At 45.9% G+C, this 24,386-nt stretch overlaps 1 protein-coding gene and 1 non-coding gene across 2 annotated transcripts; one reads left to right on the forward strand and one right to left on the reverse strand.

Annotated features, from left to right (window-relative positions):
• The first annotated feature begins 3,411 nt into the window (after positions 1-3,411).
• On the forward strand, positions 3,412-3,530 carry LOC133827344 (5S ribosomal RNA). The gene has a single exon (XR_009890038.1). It is a non-coding gene; the product is annotated as a 5S ribosomal RNA (ribosomal RNA).
• A 19,281-nt stretch (positions 3,531-22,811) lies between these two features.
• Positions 22,812-24,168, reverse strand: LOC133822680 (uncharacterized). Its single transcript, XM_062255090.1, has one exon. It carries the CDS (start codon positions 24,045-24,047, stop codon positions 22,929-22,931), a length of 1,119 nt encoding a protein of 372 aa, XP_062111074.1. The 5' UTR covers positions 24,048-24,168; the 3' UTR covers positions 22,812-22,928.
• Between the last annotated feature and the right edge of the window lie 218 nt (positions 24,169-24,386).

The following is a 24,386-nucleotide window of genomic DNA, read 5'->3' on the forward strand; positions in this document are numbered from 1 at the left end:
TATCTGATGTGGGCCATATTCTGAGTTATGAATATTTGGAGCTTGAACCAGATCTCTCCTTTAAGGAGCAGCCAATTCAGATACTTGATAGAAAGGACAAGGTCCTCAGGAATAAGACAATACCTTTGGTTAAGGTATTGTGGAGGAACAGCAAGGTCGAGGAGGCGACCTGGGAGCTGGAGTCAGTTATGCAGAGTCAGTATCCCGAGCTGTTCAGGTAAATTTCGAGGAAGAAATTTCAGTAAGGAGGGGATAGTTGTAATGCCCCGAATTCTCCGATGTGTTTAGCGGCATGAATAGTAGGCCGGGAGGGCCATATTTGCCTAATTATGTTATTAATTGATAAATTCATGTATATGTTGATTATATTATGATATGATGTGAGATGCATGCATGTGAGTCCATATTTCTTATTACAGGGGTGTGATGATAATCTGGCCCGTTGAGGGTAATTTGTGTATTTGGGTGCATAACTTGATTTGTGAATGAGATTCCATTATTATGGAGATATATTCGAGCTATTTGACATGAGACGGATATTTTTAGTGGATTAGCGGTTTTACCATAATAAGGTCAATTTTGGGGTAATAGAAATGTTCATTTGGTGATAAATTGGGAATATTTGGGATCAGGGTGAAATTCTGGAGGTTTTGACTGTAATGTCCCCGGGGGTGTTTTCGGGACCCCGAGCATTAGGTTTTATTTGAGGTTACTTAAGGTTGAAGTAGCTTATCAGATAGAACGTACGATAAGAAAACCTTCCGTTCTCCCTTTTCAAGGTCCGTTTTACTGTTTAAGCCTTTTTGACGAAATCTTGAGTTCTAGGAGTCGGAATCGAGCGAGGATCGAGGCATAGTGATCCTAAGAAAGATTAGAAGCTTCTTAACCGAAGGATTCGACAGAAAACAACCCAATTGAAGGTAATCGAAGTTTAAGTTTTGAGTTTTTCCGAGTTTCTAAGCTTCGAATTGATTTTGTGAATTGTTGAGTTTCCGATCCGTTTGAACCTTGGGTTTTGAGGGTTTTGATGCATGGGGGAGCTTGGGAACTTTGTTTTGATGATTGGGGAATGTTTAGGGATGATTTTGGAGGCTTTGAAGTGTTAGAAACGCGATTGGGAATGGCCCAGGGTGGAGCGCCGCGGCCCTGTTCTTGAGGCGCCGCGGCCCTTCTTTGAAGAAGCAGGTGGAGCCTTTACCCTTGCTGGGCGCCGCGGTCCTTGTTGAAGGGCGCCGTGGCCCTTGCCTCTGGGAACCCTGGGGGCCGCGGCCCAAGGTGCTAGGGCCGCATCCCTTGTCCTGTTTTCGCTCCGTTTGCTCGTTTTGACCCCGGGAACCTAGTTTTAGGCCTCGGGAGTGTCCTTACTACTTGGATTAGTTTGGATTGATCTCTTGGAGGCTAGATATTGGTTTGAGAACCCTTGATTATCTTGATTATTGATGGTATCCCATATGTGTTGTGATTAGGTAACCGCTAAAGGACTAAAAGCTAAACCGTTCTCAAGGGTCGTTCTCTTGTTCATTCTAGCTCGAATCAAAGGTAAGAAAACTGCACCCCAAGTGTGACATGCATGGATATTCCTGAGGCATGTGGAATGTGAGAATATGGACATGGATTGTATATGGAATGCTTAGCATATGTTTCTCATTTGTGCATAGCACTGACTTATTAGTCAGGTTTGGCAAGGGTGCTAGTATCAACTGTGAAGCTGTGACTTATTAGTCAGGTTCGGCAGTGGTACTGGGGCACTAATCATGTTGAGCTGACTTATTAGTCAGGACGGCCTTAGCGTGTGTCACACAAGCCAACAAGATTTGATCAAATCGATTATCAGCATTGAATGGCTCAAAGAGCATTAATGCCAGACCGACCCCGAGGGTCGATGAATGAAATAAGCGCTTGGAGGCTAGTGACTTACTCAGCAGCCACTCTCCCATTTGATTTAGTGACTCGCTTGTCAGTCACTCAGTGTGGTTTATCAGGACTAAATGTGGTGTTTACTCATTTGTTTGAAAGCTTTATGCTCAGTGTGATTATAACGATAATCATTTGATAATGTTTATATAAAGTGTTATGTTTTCTTGCTGGGCCTTGGCTCATGGGTGCTATGTGGTGCAGGTAAAGGGAAAGAGAAGCTCACCTAGCCTTGAGTGGAGAGCTGATGTGGTGGTGTGTACATATGCAGCCGCTTGACCACCACGGTCAAGGTGTTCTCAGAGGAACTAGGGGATTTACCCTATTTTTGCCGCTTAGGTCGGCGGGACTGTAACTTTACAACAGTAGTGACCATTTTGTACTGAGAACAACTTGTAAATGTTTTGTTTAGCTCTGCAGAGCAGTTTGTAATGAAAATCTCCATTTCCTTTTTATTGGTTTTATGCCTTAACCTGTTAATTACGCTTAGAGCACGTTTTTGACCAAAGGACTCGGGTAGCGAGTCAAATTTCTGGTCCACCGTTCACCGTAACTGTTCTGGGGTAGCCAGGGCGTTACATGCACCCCATGTGATCACTTGGAGGCAGGACGCGATGTCTCGCGCAGACACAATGTGCGTAGGAGGCCAGCCGTGAGCCTCGCGTAGCGAGGGTGGCGCCTCGGGGTATATGTGTCCGAGTGCTGAAGCGTGCATGCGAGGCCAGTCGTGAGCCTCGCATAGCGAGGGTGGCTCTCTTGGTTGGAATTCACAAAGGAAGAATTCCTACATTCACAGCTCCAGTGCCCTCAACATCTCTCAGCGTCAAGACAAGTAGGGGCCTCGCTATGGGAGGGCCTTGTGCACCTGTCCTCTTGTGACGCATAGCTTGGCCTCTTAGCCTAGCAAGGCCATACTTCACGGCTCATAAGGTGATGCTTCTCTTGGGAAAATCTCCCAGTTTCACAGGACTTACAGGTCTGAGCCTGATAATGTGACTAAGTGACCTTTAGTCTTGTATTTTAACCATGTACTGGAGATTTTTTTTTATGGTGGATTTTTGGTATCCACACTTGCCCCCCAGTCTATAGAGAGGCCTTAAGGCTTTCTTGTAGACTCTTCCTTTTTTTTTTTTGTATTTATCATGCTGGAGGTCCTTTGGAGCCCACGTGAAAGGGGGTTCGATAAATCTCTCTTTGGTGCACCTTGATCATATCTATAAGGATATATTGACCCCTTGGGTTCTAGTTATCCTTTTATATATTTTTGCGCGCGCTTATTATTTCTTGCGAGAAGCGTCCTTCTCGTCATTAGGCATAGTACTATTTTTCCAAGCGTTTTCTTTGAGACCCTTTTTGCAAGCGTCTTCTTTGAGACCCTTTTTGGAAGTGTCTACTTTGAGACCCTTTTTGGAAGCGTCTACTTTGAGATCCTTTTTGCTAGCGTCTACTTTTGAGACCATTTTTGCAAGCGTCTACTTTGGAGACCCTTTTTTTTAGGGGTGCGATCATACCAGCACTAATGCATCGGGTCCCATCAGAACTCCACAGTTAAGCGTGCTTAGGCGAGAGTAGTACTAGGATGGGTGACCTCTTGGGAAGTCCTCGTGTTGCACCCCTAAAAAAAGGGGGGAAAGTGTGGATGCTCAAAATTCAACACCGGTAAAGAACCCACATCTCATGCCTAAGGTCCCTGGAAGGTCCAAAGCAACCATGTTTGAAGTCCATTACCCTCAAATTAGTACTCAAAATGACCCTGTTCAAATTGACCACTCCACCTTGGACACTAGTAGAGAGCCCAAGCGTCCCGCGCGCACGGTGCCCCGTGTGCACATCGTCCCACGCGCACAGCGCCCCGCGCGCCTCACGACACCACCAAGAGACAAGCGTCTCGCGACCCCCAAGATGCCACACGCAATAGTCACGCCGTGGTCCTCGTGGTGGCCTCCTCTCACACACCAGCCTCGTCCTTAGGGGTGTCCACGTGGCGACCATGGAGCACGAAGAGTTAGAATACGGATGGCACGGTGTCCACGCCAGGCTGGTAGTGGCAGTACAAGAATGGTACATGGCCAGGACTCCCTCAACACGCTTATGAGGTCAGTACCCGACAAGTAGTGGGGGCATAATATGGTACCAAGACAAGAGCACTTTTGCAGGCCCCTGACATGTACTAGAGAAGACCACCACTCTTCCAACACCACTACCATCCGTACTGCTATCCTAACAGTGTACTCATGTACTATTTTGTCTTGAGGGACCACTATGTACAAAGGAGCCATTAGAGCTCCAATATAAATAGATGATCACCCATCCAGAAAGGGGGTTGGAAAATTCATTGTATGCAGAGGCTATTAAGCAATATACATTTTTCACTCCATTGTTCATCTATGTTTATCCTTCCATAAGTTCATTCTAAGTTTTTATCTAAACATCACCACATTCACCTTTGAGTTTTCCGACCTAATTTTGTTGACGAGATTTCACCGTCAACAGTTTGGCGCCGTCTGTGGGAAGAACAAGCATCAGGCCAACATTCTTTCATCACTACCAACAAAGAAAAATGCTAAGACGTTCAAAACGCCTAGGCAAATGAAAGATGATGAAGTTTGCGGTGATGGAGTAGAGTGGAGGGCGTCCAAGAAAGACCCCCCTCCACCTAAGCATGGAGGTAGACCGGAGGAACCTCTTCCCCCGGGGGAGGAGAGGGAAGCATCGTCCCCAGCTATCCAGCCCGACGGAGGTCATTCAGAGCCACTAGTGTATCCACTTAATCGTCCCCCGTTGACACTACGCTCAGGCCACCAGGACCCCGGTCCCTCGACGCACTGGCCAGGCAAGGGTCCCAGGGTACGCTCAGTAAGTTCCAGCTTAAGGACTTGCTTCTACAAGGATGAGATTCACGAGTTGCATAAAAAGACTCAAACGCTGGAAACCACGATGGAGAACATGCAGGAGGTTTTAAACGACCTACTGCAAGGGAAGTCAAGCATACCCCTCCCTAAGCGTAAAGGGAAGGAGCATGAAAAAGGGGAAAGCACTGTCCCCATAGACGATGGGGGAACCCAACTTTCCACCAATAAAACCCCCCAGACAAAGTACCAGGGGGGACCTAGGCCGACGAAACGTCCCCAGGAGCAAAGGCGGAGGGAAGGTGATGGTCGTAAGAACGAGGCTGAAATCCCCTCAAAGTAGGCACCCCCTGGCCTAAGAAAATAGCTCCATGGGGAGAGGTCAGAAGTAAGAAACGCACCCCCTGCGGTTCCCCCGAGGGACACAACCAAGGCAAGGGATCATCCCGAGAACCCGCAAAACTCCTTATGCAAAAAGAGGAGGGGACTAGACACCAAAATGCGAAGCCCTCAAGGCAAGATCACCACTGCACTTGGGGGGCACATGGATGATGAAGAATTTGACCGCGATTCACCCTTCACAAGGGAGATTCAGGCTGAGCAAATGCCCACTGGCTTCAGAGAGCCTCGCATGACTCCGTACGAGGGTACTATAGACCCAAAATATCACTTAGACTCCTTCAATAACTTGATGAGGTTAAGAGGGGTCAACAACAGGGCAAAGTGTCATTGCTTTGTTGTTATGCTTAAAGGAGTGGCGTACAAGTGGTTCAAGAGGTTAAGGCCAGGAACAATCAAGTCATGGCAACAATTCTCTGATGAGTTTCTTCAGCAACACCATGCAGCTTGTGATTACGTCATGCCAACTACCAGCCTCGCTAACATAAAACAAGGTGAGAATGAAAGTCTGAAGGACTACATCCATAGGTTCAGTATAGAAGCAACAAAGGTGGGAGGTTTAACCAAAGCGGAGCACAAGATGGCTATTACAGCCAGAGTTCCTCCAGGAAGCAAGTTGTGGGGTAACATGCTCAAAAGAGAAGTTTCGAATTTGGATGACTTCGAGAGAGAGCATAGAAGTACATACATGTGGAAGAGGGCCATAAGAACTTCTATGTTGAAGAAAGTGAACCTTCCTCCAGTTGCCCTACTACCAATACGTCTGAAGATTCCATATAGAAGGGGGCGTCGTGCTAGAGGGGTCGCTGACCAAGTTTGAGATTGAACGAAGACCATCTAGCCATGAAAGTCCCGACCCGAGGGGAGATCACCTCAAAAATTGCAAAAAGGGTCTCAAAAGTAGAAGCTTGCAAAAAGGGTCTCCAAAGTAGACGCTTGAAAAAATGGTCTCCAAAGTAGACGCTTGAGAAAAGGGTCTCAAAAGTAGACGCTTGCAAAAAGGGTCTCAAAAGTAGACGCTTGCAAAAAGGGTCTCCAAAGTAGACGCTAGCAAAAAGGGTCTCCAAAGTAGACGCTTGCAAAAATGGTCTCAAAAGTAGACGCTAGCAGTGTGCAATCATGCTTACAAACATGAATTGACTCGTAGCCCAATTCAAGTTTATGCAACAACCTTTTCGCTGCGTAATGCAATTTTGGAATCTTACTTGGGGCTGGAAATGCATCATGTAACAACTCTAACATTCCATCAAATATTTTGTTGGAAATTTTGCCCAACACTTTGAAATGCATCAAATTCACTAGGAAATTCAATGATGTGTAATTTTGATATCCAGGGAATAATGGAGCCTCGATCTTAACAAACAAATCGTTATAATGTTGTCCACCCCTGTAGTCTCCTGTAGGTATCTCATGATCGCGCTCATTCTCTTCATATTCATCATTGTCATTTTGCATAACATCATTGAGAACATCCATCATTTCGATCTGTCACTTTCCTCATTGGAAATATTTCATCCTCTCCATGCCAATGCCAATTGGTATATATCCGTAGAAAACCATTTATAAAGAGATGATTTTCTAATACATCAATCTTCTGAAATTCAACGTTGACACACCTCCTACACAGACATTTCACCAATCCCCTTGAGTCAACACACTGCCTAGCTTCCTGAAGAGAATCCATCACACCAGCTTCGTACTCATCAGATAATCGATCTGTCAAATAAATGCAGCTCTTGTCGATCGACATTGTATGAGTGTAGCACTGCACGGAACACTTATCATCAAACTTACAATCAATTTGTGTGTGTGTCCTAATACACCTTTTCACTCCATTTCTATAAGGGTAAAGAACCTATCACATTCAGGTTTACAATATGCATATAATGTGATTTACGCTCATAATATTGTTACATATTTGTAAAAAAAATTGGCAGCGCCTTCCCATAGTTCTCATTGTTGGAAAAAGCTTATACAGAATCTTTATTTATTTTCATGTATATCTAATATTAAACAAATTAATAGGAGATAGCCTAAAACATGTTTCTAAAATTGAATTCAAAGAGAAACAAAGAATAGAATACTTACAGTATACGCAGCGGAATTAAAGAGTCATTCCTTCAGTTTCTCTAACTCTTGTATCCTCTCTGTCGCAGAGTATTATCAAGAAACTGAATCGATTTTCTATTTTCTTCACAATCTTCAATGTATCCTTAGAACCACCTAGACTAGTGTGGGAAATTCTCAACACATGAGATAGATATACAGAGAAGAAGAGAAAATAACAAAGAGGCTTAGAAAAGGACTTGTGTTTAGAGAGAATCTAAAACTATGAGAAAATCTTACTTGTGACTTATCAAACTTCTTTTTTTGACTTCTCTCTAAGCACTCCTTTTATAGACTCAATTAGGCCATTTAATTTAATTAAAAATTAATAAAATAACAGCCATTTTGAAGCCCTATGTCAAAATTATCATGGGCTATAGGCCCGCGAAATTTCTCATTTGATTATAAGCCCATTAGACTTAAAATCAAGGCCTGTATTATTTTCTATTGATTTAATTAATTAAATAATTATTTAAATCCTTTATCAAATTAATTATTTATAATTTGAATCTTGATTTAAATTTATTTATTAATTTAGATACTAATTTATCTTAATTAATAAATCTGCCATAATTTCTCTTTTCTTCTCAAAATTACACAACTCTGTGAAACTATCCAAAATTGACCTGGTCAACTTTGATAATTCTAATTGATGATTAAATCAATTAATTGAGACTATCTAGATGATTTTATCCAAAGTACAATGGGGACCATGGGCCTATGAAATCAAGCTCCAATAAGTTATCATAAATCTAACAAATAAATTTACTAACTTATTAATTCCTCGTGACTCCACTATAGACTCGGAATTGCACTCTTGAATTCATAGAACGCTCTATAACAAATATAGATATGTTATTAATTATCCATTGTTACAACCATAATTGTCACTAAATCCTCTATAGACGGTCTACAATGAGATAGGACTAAAATATCGTTTTACCCCTCATTGTATTTTATCCTTAAAACACTTAGTTCCTTGTAAATGATATTTCAGTAAACTAATTTAATTACTAAAATGAGATCTCTATCATTTAACACCTTTAACCAAACTAAAAGGAAACCATCGTTTCACTTCTTCATCAGAAGTTGTAGATGTTCATATCTATGATTAACACTCCCACTCAATTATACTACCAAGTTCCCAAGATGTAAGTATAGGCTAGTCCGTAGGGTAAGCTGGTAACGAACAAGTCAAAGAACTCAAATAATACAATCAGTTAGAATACTAACCACTCAGAATTTAGATTGAATTGACCTATGGTCAACTATATGATATGACTATAATAGATAATAACGGTATGTTTACTTATCTTATCAACTGTCAATATCGATCCTGTCCGATGTAACAAATACATCCGATCTTATCTACTTTGCTAATGTTCTGGAAAGAACATAACACTGTAATGTGTAAGTAGATCATATCGTAGATTGGCAAGTCAGTGCAAATCTGGTGCACTGACTAATCTTAGGACTAACTTATTTTGAACATATAATCATATTTATATTCCACCGTGATTACGTCACTATAAATAAGATTAACTATATGCTTGGGATTTAATAGAAGTTTATATTAAACAAATAATCATGAAAATAAAACATGTGAGCAAAGTGATTGACCAAGTCAAAAAATTATTTATATTCTTTTATTGATAATAAAATGAGATTACAAAGAATTTGAGTTTTAATTAGGTCATAAAACCCCAACACTCATAAGTGCACAAACTAAAATTAAGTCTACCCACTTACGAGAACAAAAGAGATGCATACCGAAATCTCTACAAATGAAACAATAAATAAGTAACATATCACACTAAGGTATATAGTAATCTTAAACTGATCGAACTGGACAATTCAGAGAGAGGCAAATTTAAGAGTCAATAATGACTCACTTTCTCTGAACGGATCTAAGGATTTTAGTAAAAATAGAAGTTATTAAAAAATTATCACTATGTGATAATAATACACTATCCTGTCTTTGGCAATAATTTCTTATTACGAAAGACAAACAAATAGATAAATTTTTCGTCTTATAATATCTTATGTTATTTTCAATAAATTATAATGTTTTATGATGTCTAATTGTAATATGTTTAATAATTATCTTTATTTGTTTATATTTAATTATTTAAATTTATTAATAATTAAACTTTCGTTAAATATTTAATTTAGTAATTTTAACATTATTTGATTAGAATAAAAATTATTTAAAAAGTATTAGGCTTACTTTTTTTTCTTCTAAATTAAACTACTTTATTATTTTAAATTAATTATATAATAAATTTTAATTGGTTTTATATTTAATATTTAACATTAAAATGTTCACTAATATTTATAAAATTTATTTTCATCATAATTAAAAAATTATTAAATTTATTTGTTAAATCACTAATGAAATCAATTAAATATTTGCCTTATTGAAGAAATATTTTATTAAACATTTTAGTTGATATCCTAAATTTATAAAAAAAAAATCGGCAGCATAACGAATATATTTTTATCTATCCCAAAGTAAAAAAAACATGCAAACAACACTCGAAAAATATCCTGACAAAACAAGGGAACGTTGCAAACACATCTTATAACTAAAAGTCAAATTACATACAAAAATATATATTGTTGAAGCATATTAAGTCTAATTGCAAAAATATACTATTCAATTATATTAAATCTAATTGCAAAAATATATTATTAAAGTATAAGACTAACTAAAAGTAATTCCCTTAAAGGTATTCTAAAATACAATTTATAACTTCTATAATCTACTAAATTTAATTTTTTACATAATAGTTACCAAACCAACAAAGTTTTCATTTTAATACCAAAAATAAAATACTAATTAACCATCTAACAATTTTCTAATTCATAATCTCATTTTTACTAATAAATATTTTTAAAATGAAATAATAAAAACATTCACCCTAATATAACAACATATTTTTATTAAAACTAATATTAATTCATTTATATAAAAAAAAATTGAAGGAGATGGGTATTTAAGAGTGAAGTGGTTAGTTTACTAATTTTCGTTTATGAGATGGTCATTTTCACCAATGACACGTTTTATTATCACATGTTAACTTGTGTTTAAATAAAAAATACTTGTGTTGACGCGGTTCTTCGGCAACAGGTAATTAAGAGAAGAAGAGAAAGAGATTAGTACTAAAAGTAGAACCGTCACAGATATGAAATCTTTTGGAAAGAACTAGGTGACTCAAGACACGTTTTTAAGTGGTTCAAAGGTTAAAATCCTTCTACTCCACTAGTCAATATTATTCATCCTCTCTGGGTATTTGATTTACAAAGTATATAGTCCTTCAAAGACTATTTTTTCCAACCCCTATCAACTCCCAAGGTCTCCCTATTTATAGGAGAAGGCACCTGGAAGTTGGTAGGGAGGTCATCCCGTGACCTTACCATTTGTCATATCAAATCTGTGACATTCATGATTAATTCCTAAACCTGAAACACAAGTGTGGTCTAATCAGCATGGAAGGAGATAATGGGTCGCACGGCCCAACCCGTCCGTGGGTGTCTGAATACGCACGTTCCTGCTGCGTGTCTGAGAAGTCAGGGGGATATCAGGCACGTGATGGCAGGAATATGCACGTTTATCTTGCGTGTTGACTTCCCATAGGGTCGGAGCTTCCTGAGAAGCTCGTGACCTGAGCAGTTCGTAGCCCGAACTGCTCCCGTCCGTGGCCTTCGGGTGTCACTCTCAGCTCCTGGGCAACAAATGCGAGCTGGAAACAGGACCCCCTCGAGCTGACAAGGGTCCGTCCTGGAAATAGAACCTCCGGCCTGCGGGAGCCTCGGACTAAACCTGATTAGTCCGAGGCTCGTCCTGCTAAACAGCCCGTGGGAAAACCAGGGCGTACATCTGCCCCCCAAGCTCCTGCTCGTGGTCTATGACGTCATATATAGGAGACCACAGTAGGGGCTTTTAGACTTCCCCCACAACCCTTCGCATTCCATTCTTTTCGCAGGCGTCTGATACGTGGAACGCCGTGGGTGGCGACGGTACACTCTACGAGAACCGCATTAAATGGCCTAGCCTACTGTCCAGCCGTCGTTTCACATTTCGAGTGGAGGGTCTCCCAAGAGCCTTTTACACGTGATCCTTCCCTTGTATAAAAGGGGGTGGTCATCCCATGCACGGGCCACCTTATCATTCAAAAAATTCCCAAATTTCCTTCTTCTTTTTCTGACCTTCCAAAGAACGAAACCCTCATCTCTGTTGTTCTCATCTTCTCCGTTCACAAAGCTTAAGCATGCGAGTTTCTTCAAAGCCTTGGAGGTCACTGTACCAACGAAGCTCCTACCAGCGCAGCAATCTCGCTCACCATCCAGCCACATACTGTAAGTTCTTCTGACCCTGTTCACTTTGAAAGCATGCCACTGTAGCTTAGGTAAAAAATATTACTGTAGCCACATGCAGGGGTTTTCTGAGTTGCGTGAATACAGAGGGTGACAACCCTTCTCAGGTTAGGGCACGCCTGCCATGGGACATCGTCTTAGAGTATGGGTTCATGGTGCTTCTTCAGGGACAATTTCTGGGTATGACCTTTAGGAATTTTGGGTGCAAAACCGGGTAGCTTATGGAATACGCCTCAAAAGCGGTTTTGCACGTTTTGCCTGTTGAAACTTTCCCCCCAAGGCAAATTTTTACTCTGAGCCCCCTGACACACGAATTCCGAGTAATATGGGATCTGTTGAGGGCATAGGCGCGTGTTCCTTGGACCGCGTGGCACCACTCTCCACGGGCTAGGCTTACCCCAGCTCGTGTACTTAATACTTGCTTCATTCTCCTGCTTGGGTCGCCTTATCTAAAGTGTTTTCTTTTGTTCGATAGGCGACCAGATGGCTCCAAAGAGAAATCTGTCACAGAAGAATGTGGGAAGTTCGTCCTCCCAGCAAGATAAAGGAAAGGCGGTGATGCCCAGCTCGCCAATTCCTCACTTTGGACCGGCCGTGGAGAAACAGGCCGAGGTGGCCCCTGACGCGTTTTTCGAGGCAGAGAGAATCGTCTCGAAGATAACTGACCAGGCAAAGATCACCAAACTCTTCCTCAACCACAACATTTCCCTGGGGAGGGCCTCCGTGATTGCCCGATCTGCTGCGGAGGGCGAGCGGAGCTGCACGCCGCTCGATGAATCGTTCGCGGCCTGGAGCGGTGAACACTTCAAGGCAGGGGCCTTCCTCCCCCTGGACCAGTACTTCGCCGACTTCCTGAATTATGTGGGATTGGCCCCATTTCAGCTCCCTCCCAACTCCTACCGTCTGCTGGCGGGGTTGAGGTATTTATTTCAAAAGCACGAGTGGGAGGTCCCCACTCCTACTGATATTCTATACTTCTTTTGCCTCAAAGCCAGCCTGGATCAGCGGGGGCGAGGCGACAGGTTCTATTACTTAACCCGATTCCCTAATACAGCAGTGGTCATCGAGCTGCCGAGCCACCCGAATGACTTCAAGGACCAGTTTTTCATGTCAACTGGGTTCCGCAACTGCGATCATCATTACTTTAATCGCCCTCGTAAGTGATCCTTGACCTTAGCCCGCCTTTTAAGGGTTATCTTATTTTAGCCCCCTCCTTATCCCACTTATGACTTTAACCAATCTTGCAGCCATCTACGCGAGGACTGAGAAGTCCGTGACCCTCGGGGGTCAATACGACACACTGGCGAGCTTACCCCCCAGTGAGAAAGACTACCGCACGCTCGTGACCGACGAGACGATGGTATTCTGCAAGCTGATTTTCCCAAATCAGACTTTGAATTTGAAGAGGCCCCGGGGGCCGCCTCCAGCTCGCGACAACAGACCGATCCTCGCGGAGATCGCAGATGACGAAGGCGAGGAAGAGAGTGATGAAGTTCCTCTCGTGAGGAGTAGGAAGAGGACCTTGGAGGTCGCCCAGACGATGGTCGAGGAGAGGGCTCAATCTGGAGCAGCCGCGGGTCCCTCCAGCCAAGGTAATCCTTACTTATTTAAGAATGTAGATAGGGCCACTGCAGACCCCCGGCTGGTTAGGTTCAATCCTAGGCAGCTCGTCCATCGTCATCAGAGGAATCCGGACCTGGATACGCTCCTACTCCATTGCGTTGACCAGCTCGTGCTGGACAACCAAGAGAGTCGGCCTAGGGGTACCGTAGTAGTAGATAACACCCTAGCTTTTAGGTCGATCCTTTTTTAGGAGTATGGGACCAACTTACGCACGTGGCCAGTGCTCCAGAGGGGCATCTATGCTCCGGGGACTAGGCAGTATGTAGAAGAGTCCAGCCCCGAGTTAGAACCGGACCTAGAACCTGCGCCAGTTCGTGAGATAATCGTCTTAGGCTCTTCCAGCTCGGGGGGTAGGGCTCCCTTAGTATTCGCTTACTTTATTGCCTTTAAACCTTTTCTCTATTTCTGCATGATTGCTACCTTGTAATAACCATGTTTTTTGTTCTTCGCAGAAGAGATGTCTCAGCCCGGAGGTAGTCTGCGGGGCGTGGTCTTCGGTGGGAACCCCCCAGCGGGGCCGATGTTAAAAAGGCTCCGCGAGTCCAAGAGCTCGGCTGGGACCGCCACCAAATCCCCGACTAAGGAAAAGGAGAAAGCCCCTCCATCCCAGGGCGCGGGGGCGATCCTTCCTGTTGCCAGGACAGGACCCATGCTCCCGCCACCCCAACGATCTCCATTAGCCGTCCAGGACAGGGTAATGGAGATCGGGAATCCTGCCACGGCAGCCCCAGATGTGCGTATCCCGGTCGATCCCCAGGACCTGGAGAAGATGCCAGAAGCATTCCGGGGGACGGTTTATGAGTCGGCGAGCTATGCCGTCAGCCATTTCTACAAGATCAGGGAGAAGGAGCTCCGGGCCATCGAAACAATGAGCCCGGTCCGAGTTATAGAGTCTTCGATGGACATGACCCTAACGGTAAACTGCCCCCTTCTTTTAAAGCATTAACACTCACACGCCGCCTTTTTTCTTCCAGTTAGTTAATTTATCCTTCCTTTCTTGCAGGGCATTGCTGCCGCATACAGAGGCATCGCTAGGACCAAGGCCCAGCTCGAGGGTATGGAGGCTGAGCACCAGACCGCCCTTCAGGAGGCCCAGGAGGCGAAAGACGCGCTGGCGGCCTCCAAAGCCGAGCTAAAGAAGATCCGCTCCGAGAACCAAGAGCTTAAAAACTCCCTGACCGCATCGCGGACGGATCTCGAGGCAGCGAAGACCGAGGCCCAGGCCGCCCTGGAAGCCGAGCGGGCCGTCTCGGAGCAGTCCTTACAAGGCCTGTTCTATCACTGCTGGTCCCACAATCCGGACGCAGACTTTTCTTTCATGCCACCGAACCTCTGGGCGTTTTTGCTGCCGAAGCTCCAAGCCCGCCTAAATAAAGAGGTACCTCCCTCGGAGACTGGAGAGGCCTTTGTCGCGGCGGAGCAGGACGAGACCGCGACCTCCAAAGGGCCAACTGATGGGGCTTAGGATACTTCTCTTTGTGCATTTTGAACTATCTTACTCTCTATTGTAATTTTTTTTTTTTTATGAGGTGTTTCCACCTCGAGACAATTTGCTCAGCAATTTTAACATATATATATTTTTATGCATTTGGCTACAATTCATCCCTTTATTTTTATGAACTTAGTTCGGGTTAACCGTTATTTATATCCCGGGCTTTTAAAGAAGAGCCACGATCTATAAATTTTAGTTAACTTCTAAGTTTTATGACCTGGTTAAGACCAGGAACTTATTTTGAAAACTTAGTTCGCGTCAACTTTTATCCATATCTCGGGCTCTTTAAAGAAGAACCGCGGTCAATAAATTTTAGTTAACTTCTAAGTTTTATGACCTGGTTAAGACCAGGAACTTATTTTGAAAACTTAGTTCGCGTCAACTTTTATCCATATCCCGGGCTCTTTAAAGGAGAACCGCGGTCAATAAATTTTAGTTAACTTCTAAGTTTTATAACCTGGTTAAGACCAGGAACTTATTTTGAAAACTTAGTTCGCGTCAACTTTTATCCATATCCCGGCCTCTTTAAAGAAGAACCGCGGTCAATAAATTTTAGTTAACTTCTAAGTTTTATGACCTGGTTAAGACCAGGATAAGGCTTAGTTTGTGATAACTCTTATCCATGGATAAAAATTAACACCTAAGTCGTTAAGGAGACCTGGTTATATCCAGGTACCATATGCCCCCCAAGTAACTGGGAAAGGGTCTTTCGTGGTTACTTTAAAATCACACTTGCAAATAAAGAGAAACATTTGATTTTTATTTATACATGGAAAGGGACCTGCTAGGCCTTACAAGTGGCTCATTGATAGTATTTCTTTAGGTGGATGGCATTCCATGTCCGCGGGACCGCCCCTCCACCAAGCCGAGCTAACTTATAAGTTCCCTCTTTGATGACTTCGATGGCCTGGTATGGTCCTTCCCAGTTTGGTCCCAAAACCCCATCTTTGGGATCTTTCCCGGCCAGGAAAACTCTCCTTAGGACCAAATCACCGACGCTAAAGGCACGTCTCTTGACCTTAGTGTTGAAGTAACGAGTGATCTTCTGTTGATAATGGGCGAACTGGAGTGGTGAATCTTCTCGCCTTTCATCCACTAAGTCTAGGGAATGGCATAGGAGCTCGTGGTTCCTGCCTTGGTCGTAGTGTTGGACCCTATGTGATATAACTTTAACTTCCACGGGGAGGACTGGTTCACTCCCAAAGGTTAGGGAGAAAGGCGTGTGACCCGTGGGAGTCCGATGTGAGGTCCTATATGCCCACAGGACTTGGGGGAGCTGTTCTGGCCAGATCCCCTTTGCCTCATCTAGCCTCTTCTTGAGGCTCGCCTTCAGAGTTTTATTGACAGCCTCGACCTGGCCGTTCGCCTGGGGATAGGCCACGGACAAGAAGCTTTTCACAATCCCGTGCCTTTCGCAAAATTCGGTGAACAGATCGCTGTCAAATTGAGTGCCATTTTCGGAGACGATCTTTTTAGGTAGGCCAAATCTACATATGATGCTTTTAACCACGAAGTCTAGCACCTTTTTCGATGTTATTGTCGCCAACGGCTCTGCTTCGGCCCACTTGGTGAAGTAGTCAATGGCTACTACGGCGTAACGGACCCCGCCCTTTCCAGTAGGCAGGGCGCCTACCAGATCTATCCCCCAAACGGCAAATGGCCAGGGAGACGAAATCATTTTTAGCTCGACCGGAGGAGCTCGGGCAACCGCAGCGAATCGCTGACACTTGTTGCACCTTTTTACATATGAGATCGAGTCTTTGGACAGAGCCGGCCAGTAATAACCTTGCCGGAGAACCTTCAAGGCCAGGCTTTGCCCCCCAGTGTGGTCTCCGCAGAATCCTTCATGAACTTCTTGCAGGATGGCCTTCGCTTCACTTGGAAGAACGCATCGGAGGAGAGGTAGGGAATATCCACGTCGGTACAGCACCCCTTCGACTAGCGTGTATCTCGGAGCTTGATAAAGGACTTGTCGTGCGTCGTTGCGCCCTTCGGGTAACTTGCCCTCGATGAGATACTCAAGAATGGGAGTCATCCAGGTCGGCCTGATGTCAATCATTTCAATTTCTGCCCGATCCCCGTCTATGCTAGGTTTCTCCAAGAACTCAACTAGCACCAACCCCAGGGTTTCTGTCTCTTCTGAGGTGGTGAGCTTGGCGAGAGCATCTGCGTTGGCGTTCTGCTCCCGAGGTATCTGTTCGATTGACCCTCGCCCAAACGCAGATAGCTCGGACTTTACCTTTGCCAAATAGGCGGCCATCTTGGGTCCTCGCGCCTGATATTCGCCTAGAACCTGATTCACCACGAGCTGGGAATCGCTGAAGCATTGGACAGAGCTCGCCTTTAGCTCACTAGCTATCCTAAGTCCAGCCAACAAGGCCTCGTACTCTGCCTCATTGTTAGACGCCTTGAACCCGAACCTTAGCGTCGAGTGGAATCTATGTCCCTCTGGGGATATCAGAATGATTCCGGCCCCGGAGCCGTTCTCATTAGATGAGCCATCAACGAAGATCTTCCACGACGAGTGGGGGGAGGCGACCTGAGGTGAGTCTCCTGATGAAATCTCCTGGAATCCCGTGCATTCTGCCACGAAGTCGGCCAAGGCCTGACTTTTTATGGTAGTTCGGGGAGTATAGAAAATCTCGAACTAACTGAGTTCGACCGCCCACTTTAGCAAGCGTCCCGATGCTTCAAGCTTTTGCAAAACCTGCCTTAAAGGCTGATCGGTCATGACGTGTATAGAGTGGGACTGGAAGTATGGCCTGAGCTTTCGCGAGGCCGTGATTAGGCAGAACGCCATTTTCTCCATCATTGGATATCTTGATTCAGCTCCGAGGAGTCTCTTGCTGATGTAATAGACCGACTTCTGAGCCTGGTTCTCTTCTCGTACTAGGACGGCACTAGCTGCGTCCTCAGTGACGGCCATGTAGAGGAAAAGAGGTTCTCCTACCTTGGGTTTTGATAGCACAGGCGGTTCAGCCAAATGCGCTTTCAGGTCGAGGAATGCGCTTTCGCACTCCACTGTCCGTTCGAATTTCTTGTTTCCCCGGAGCAGGTTGTAGAAGGGTAGACACTTATCGGTCGACTTGGAGACGAACCGGTTCAGTGTTGCCACCCTTCCTGTGAGGCCTTGGACGTCTTTCCGCGACCTGGGGGAAGGAAGCTCGAGTAGTGACCTGATCTTGTCGGGGTTTGCCTCGATTCCTCGGGTATTGACTATGAAACCCAGGAATTTCCCCGATGCAACACCGAAAGTGCACTTCTGAGGGTTGAGCCTCATGCCATATTCTCGCAGTATGTTAAAACATTCTTCCAGGTCGGCAACGTGGTTGCTGGCAGTCTTTCACTTGACAAGCATATCATCGATGTACACTTCCATGTTTTTCCCGATCTGGTCCGCGAACATTCTGTTCACTAGCCTTTGGTAGGTAGCTCCGGCATTCTTCAGACCAAACGGCATGACCTTATAACAATAGACATTAGTTGGGGTCATGAAGCTGGTATGCTCCTGGTCTGCCGGATTCATCGCGATCTGGTTGTAGCCTGAGTACGCGTCCATGAAGGACATGAGCTCGTGCCCCGCCGTGGCATCCACCAATTGATCGATCCTTGGCAATGGAAAGCAATCCTTGGGGCAGGCTTTATTCAGGTCGGAGAAGTCAATACAGGTCCGCCACTTCCCGTTGGGCTTTGGAACTAGCACGGGATTGGCGACCCAAATTGGAAATTTGGCTTCACGAATAAAACCACACTTTTTGAGTCGGGCCACCTCTTCTTCGAGGGCTTCGGCTCGGGTTGTTCCCAGACGCCTCTGTTTTTGAGACTTGGCTGGGACGCTTTTATCTAGGTGGAGCATTTGCATGATGATGCTCGGGCTGATTCCTATCATGTCCTCATGCGACCATGCGAATACGTCTAGGTTCTTTTGCAGAAACGTAGTCAGCTCCGCCTTTCTTATATCGCAGAGGTTCTTTCCGAGCTTAACCGTCCGCGATGGGTTTTGTTTATCGATGCTCACCTCCTCGAGCTCCTCAATAGCTTGTAGCTCGGACCTGTCCTCGCCTACACGGGGATCAATATCCTCACTTAGGGCGGTCTTTTCATCTTCGTAAATCTGAGGTTTTTCAATCTCAGGAGCCGCCTTTGGTCCCTGAGATTCCTCTTCATCCTGAATGGCCATCGTCACCTGCCCGGGTTTAGATTTTCCCTTCATGAAAATGCTGTAGCATTCCCTGGCAGCGAGCTGATCGCCCTTGATAGTACAGACCCCTGTTGAAGTGGGGAACTTCATGGCGAGGTGCCGGATGGAAGTGATAGCCTCGAAGGCTATGGGTGTAGGTCGGCCCAAAATGGCATTGTAGGCAGCGGAGCAGTCAATGACCACGAATTCGAGTAGTTTGGACACTGTCCGGGACTCCTCTCCTAGGGTGATCACCAGCTCGATTGTCCCTATCGCTGCTGATCCTTCTCCTGAAAAACCATATAGCATCATCGAGATTGCCTTCAGCTCGGAGACGGTCAGACCCATTTTTTCTAAGGTGGACTGGAATAGGAGGTTCACCGAGCTCCCATTGTCCACCAACACTCTCCTTACTCTCCGGTTGGCGAGCTGGACTGCTACGACCAAGGGATCGTTATGAGGGAATTGGACATGGCCTGCGTCTTCCTCCGTGAAAGTTATCGGTTGTTTCTCTAATCTTTGCTGTTTTGATTGACGCACATCCGGGGCGAACTCCGCTCCGTTGTGGGCCTTTAATTCATTCACATACCTCTTCTGGGCACCTCTACTCGTGCCAGCCATGTGTGGTCCTCCAGAGATGGTGGAGATCTCTCCCTCGACCACGGGGGGAAGGACGTCCTGATCTACCCGAGGTCCGGGCTGACTGGCTGGGACCTCCGGAGCGGGTCGACTTGTCGGGACCCTGTTCCGCGAGTATTGCGCCAATGGACCTGCTCGGATGAGAGTCTCAATTTCATCTTTGAGGTGCCTGCAGTCGTCAGTGTTGTGCCCGACGTCGTTATGAAAACAGCAGAATTTGGAAGCGTCTTTCTTTCCCTTAGGGTGCTTCAATGGCTCAGGCCTCTTTCAGGGGACCCGAGTAGCGTTGGCCAGGAAAATATTTTCCCTGGTCTGGGTGAGCTCGGCATAGGTTGTGAACACGGGCTTGAACTTATCCACAAACTTATTCTTCTTCTGGTCGTGCTGGTTGTTTTCACCATGTCCTTTTCTTTTGCTACCACCGGGCTGGTTATTCTGCGCGACGTCGGGAGTCGCCACTACGATCTCCGTCTCCGTCCCAGCGGTCTTCTCGGGGACCTGGCTGGTCCCTGCGGCCGAGGCTTCAGCTTCTTCCAAGTTTATCCACTCTTGGGCTCTGTTAAGGAATTCGCTAACCGAGCTGACTCCCCTCCTTTGAATATCTTTCCACAGGTCTCCGCCGACTAGGATCCCGGTCCTCATGGCCATTAGTTTGGAGCTATAGTCAGCATCACTTGCTCGAGCAGCGACATTTGCAAATCTGCTCAAGTAGACTTTCAACGTCTCACCGCTTCTGCCTCACGTTAGCTAGAGAATCGGCCTGGACCCGGGTGGCCTGAGAGGCGCGGAATGCCATCTTGAAGTCCGCCGAGAAGGTCTTCCAGGAGCTGATTGACTGCCTTTTACTCTGCTTGAACCACTGCCTGGCAGGTCCAACCAGGGTGGAGGGAAAGATCAAGCAACGCAGCTCCGGGCCGATGTTATGGGCCATCATTAGGGTGTTGAACATCCCTAAGTGGTCAGACGGGTCTCCATCCCCGTTGAACTTTGACAGGTGGGGCATACGAAAACCAGAAGGGTATGCCGTTGCTGCTATATTGGGGGCGAAGAGTTCCATCTCGTCCCCTGAATCATATTCGTCTTTTTCTTTTTCTGATAGGAGCTTCTTCATCAGCTCCTCCATCTGGGTTAGGCGCTCTAGGGTTTTGTCCTGAGATCCTGGGTTATTCCGGGGCTGTTCAACAGCTCTGGTCCCGTTGTACATATTAGGTGGGTTGTTGCCCCTCCTATCTTGAGATAGGTAATTTGGGACATTTCCACCGTTACGTACTTCGGATCGGACCCCCACTGAACGGCCCTGGCTACCATCCCTAACTCGATCCTCTCTGTGAGAATTGAGGCGATCTCGAAGGTCGCCTCCCTGGGTAGTACGGTGACTTTGTGCTGAACTTAGTCGCTGGCGCAGGTCTCCTCCCGAGAGATCACTCCGTGCACTGCCGGTCCAGTGACTCCTGCTGGACAGGCTCGGGGTGTGTCTTTGGCGGCTCCGACCTGATCCTTCCCCCGGCACCCTGCTGCGCCGGGAGGGCCCGGCTGATGGCGGGTCCCTCCTACTATTTCCGTAGGTCGGGATGTCTCGGACGGGTTGAGGAGACGGATATCTGATGGGAGAAGGAGGATGCCTGACCGGGGAGGCGATCCTAGTTCCGTCCGGTCGGACTAAACTCGGTGGGGCCCTCTCGGCCCTGCCAGCTTGCTGGTCCCGCGCTGGGCGAGCTGGACGAGGAACTGGATGTCCTTCGGGGACGGCTCGACGTCTCTGTCCTTCCTCGGCCCCTCCTCGGGAATTTCCTCGATCTCTTCTGGGCGCTCTCGAGGGAGGCTGAGAACTAGGGGTCGACGTCCTAACCGAACGGCTGTACTGCTGCTATCCGGTCCAAGGCATTTCCCTGAGGTTTGCCTCCTGATGGTGTGATGAAGGGGTGGAGTTGGCTGCAGGAAGTCTACCCGAACAGCTATGCCTGGACCGATTACTCCGGCGAGACTTAGGAGCCTCGCCTTGCCTCTCTCCAACGTTACCATTGGTTGTGAGAGGGGGTAGTCGGCTCAGAATATCCTCGATTTGCTGACCAGCTGCTGCTAACTGGCTCCTCAGCTGAACATTCTCCATCTCCACCGCAGAATAATAACATGGATTCGGATTAGGCAGCCGGGGCGCTGAACTACCAGTGTCGTCTTGGCCCACCGGCTGCTTTCCCAGCCTCTGCTGGACTTCAGGAGCTTGCTCATCAGGGATGGCAACCTGGTGGGCCTCCTGCCCATCATGTTGTTCTGTCTCGTTACCATGCCTGGATTGAGTGGTCACCATAGTTGGATGTCTGTGGTAGTACTAATCGAACTTGCTCTCAATGAAAGCACCAAACTGTTGACGCGATTCTTCGGCAACAGGTAATTAAGAGAATAAGAGAAAGAGATTAGTACTAAAAGTATAACCGTCACAGATATGAAATCTTTTGGAAAGAACTAGGTAACTCAAGACACGTTTTTAAGTGGTTCAAAGGTTAAAATCATTCTACTCCACTAGTCAATATTATTCATCCTCTCTGGGTATTTGGGGTATTTGATTTACAAAGTATATAGTCCTTCAAAGACTATTTTTTCCAACCCCTATCAACTCCCAGGGTCTCCTATTTATAGGAGAATGCACCTGGAAGTTGGTAGGGAGGTCATCCCGTGACCTTACCATTTGTCATATCAAATCTGTGACATACATGATTAATTCCTAAACCTGACACACAAGTGTGGTCTAATCAGCATGGAAGGAGATAATGGGTCGCACGACCCAACCCGTCCGTGGGTGTCTGAATACGCACGTTCCTGCTGCGTGTCCGAGAAGTCAGGGGGATATCGGGCACGTGATGGCAGGAATATGCACGTTTATCTTGCGTGTTGACTTCCCATAGGGTCGGAGCTTCCTGAGAAGCTCGTGACCTGAGCAGTTCGTAACCCGAACTGCTCCCGTCTGTGGCCTTCGGGTGTCACTCTCGGCTCTCCTGGGCAACAAATGCGAGCTGGAAACAGGACCCCCTCGAACTAACAAGGGTCCGTCCTGGAAATAAAACTTCCGGCCTGCGGGAGCCTCGGACTAAACCTGATTAGTCCGAGGCTCGTCCTGCTAAACAGCCCGTGGGAAAACCAGGGCGTACAACTTGTATCAAATTATTAGAGAACGAATTGATCCTATTAGGTTAACTAGCATGTAACATTAAATACTTCAAATAGAAAAACAACGTTATAGTCGAAACTCAAAGTAATCAAATTGAAACGGAAAACTTAATAATAGAATCTACATCTGTTACATTAACCAAAATTCACATGCTAGAAAGAAAAAAAAAGATATATAAATATGTCAATTGATTTTCTTGTCTACATTGGTGATAAGCCGACGCATTTGGAATCTCCAAAACAGGAAATAGGCCAAACCCAACCCAACTAACACAAATATCCAAACACTGTCTTCTCTGTTCTCCTTCTCCGAGCTCAACTCCTCAATTCCAAAGATCTCCCTACCTGAATTTCCCGACATGCCCTCGAACACATGCCCATATACCACATATATATCGTCACTCCTTACCGTCAACGAAGTTGGGAACCTCTTTTCATCGAGGTCAATTTTGTCATATACCACTCCTTCTCCCCAGCTATCCTGGCTTTTCAAGACCCAAAGCTTCTTCGGCGAGTTCACGAAAACGACGCCGTCACTCCGGACGGCAATTCCGTCGGCGAGAGGCATATCTTCGTTTAGAAGGACTAATCTGGCCGAACCGTCGTCCTCATTAACCTTGAACATTTTCCCAGTGTTGCTCTGAACCACCAATAGATAACCCTTGCTGAAGTAAACGATGCCGTTTAGGCCACAGAAGCTGAACGGAGAGTCTCGGTCCACGGCGTGGGCTGTGAAGGCCGGCGACTTGGAGAAGATCGAGGCCTCTCCTCGGTCGTTGACTTTCCAGATGAAGTTCCCGGCCGAGTTGGTGACGTAACTGTTGCCTTTGAAATCAACAGCGACGGCGTTCGCGATCGGACGCTGTTCTCCGTCAGATGGGAGAAGCGAGAGGAACGCGCGGCGGCGCGTGCGGAGGTCGTAAGCGACTAGGGCGTCGAAGGGAGGGAGTGGATCGAAGGCATGGACGACAGCGAGGACGCGGTTGTTGACGGAGTCGATTGCGAGGCCACCGATGGCGGCGTTCTCGGGAAGATCTGGATCGTAGATTAGTGTTTCGGCAACGCCTGCATCGGAGACGGAGACAAGTTTCCGGTCACGGATGGAACCGACAATGAAGTGTTGGGCTGATGGGTCCCAGGTGATGCCCTCTGGGTAGAGATTTGGGGATCGGAAGGTGATGGTGTGGGGATTTCGAGCAAGGGTTTGGGTCGGGGCACGAGCCAAGAAGATGAAAAGGAAGCCGATGAAGAGAAAGGAGAAGAGTGAAGGATTTGATGGGGTTGGGAGGGTGAGTTGAGACATAGTGAGGACTGAGTATTAATTGTAGACTATTTTGGAATTTAAAGGAAAATTTTGTTAAAAGCTTGTTTCTTTGCAATCTGGAAATCCTAACGATATATTATTATTATTATTATTATTATTATTATTATTATTATTATATATGACGCTAAGTAAGAGTCCTTTCTCATTTGTAGGAACAATATATATCATTGAAAAACCACTCCCACGAAGATCTTTTAATTTCAGTTGTTTTCGTACTTATTCTCTTCTTCTAAACTTATGTCACCCAATGCGAGCTCATCATATGTGTGTTTCCAATCACGAAATGTCCAGTGCCAAAGTAAGTTTGCTTCTTCGGCA

This window comes from Humulus lupulus, chromosome 3 (assembly GCF_963169125.1).
Source record: "Humulus lupulus chromosome 3, drHumLupu1.1, whole genome shotgun sequence".
In the NCBI taxonomy this organism is placed as follows: Eukaryota; Viridiplantae; Streptophyta; class Magnoliopsida; order Rosales; family Cannabaceae; genus Humulus; species Humulus lupulus.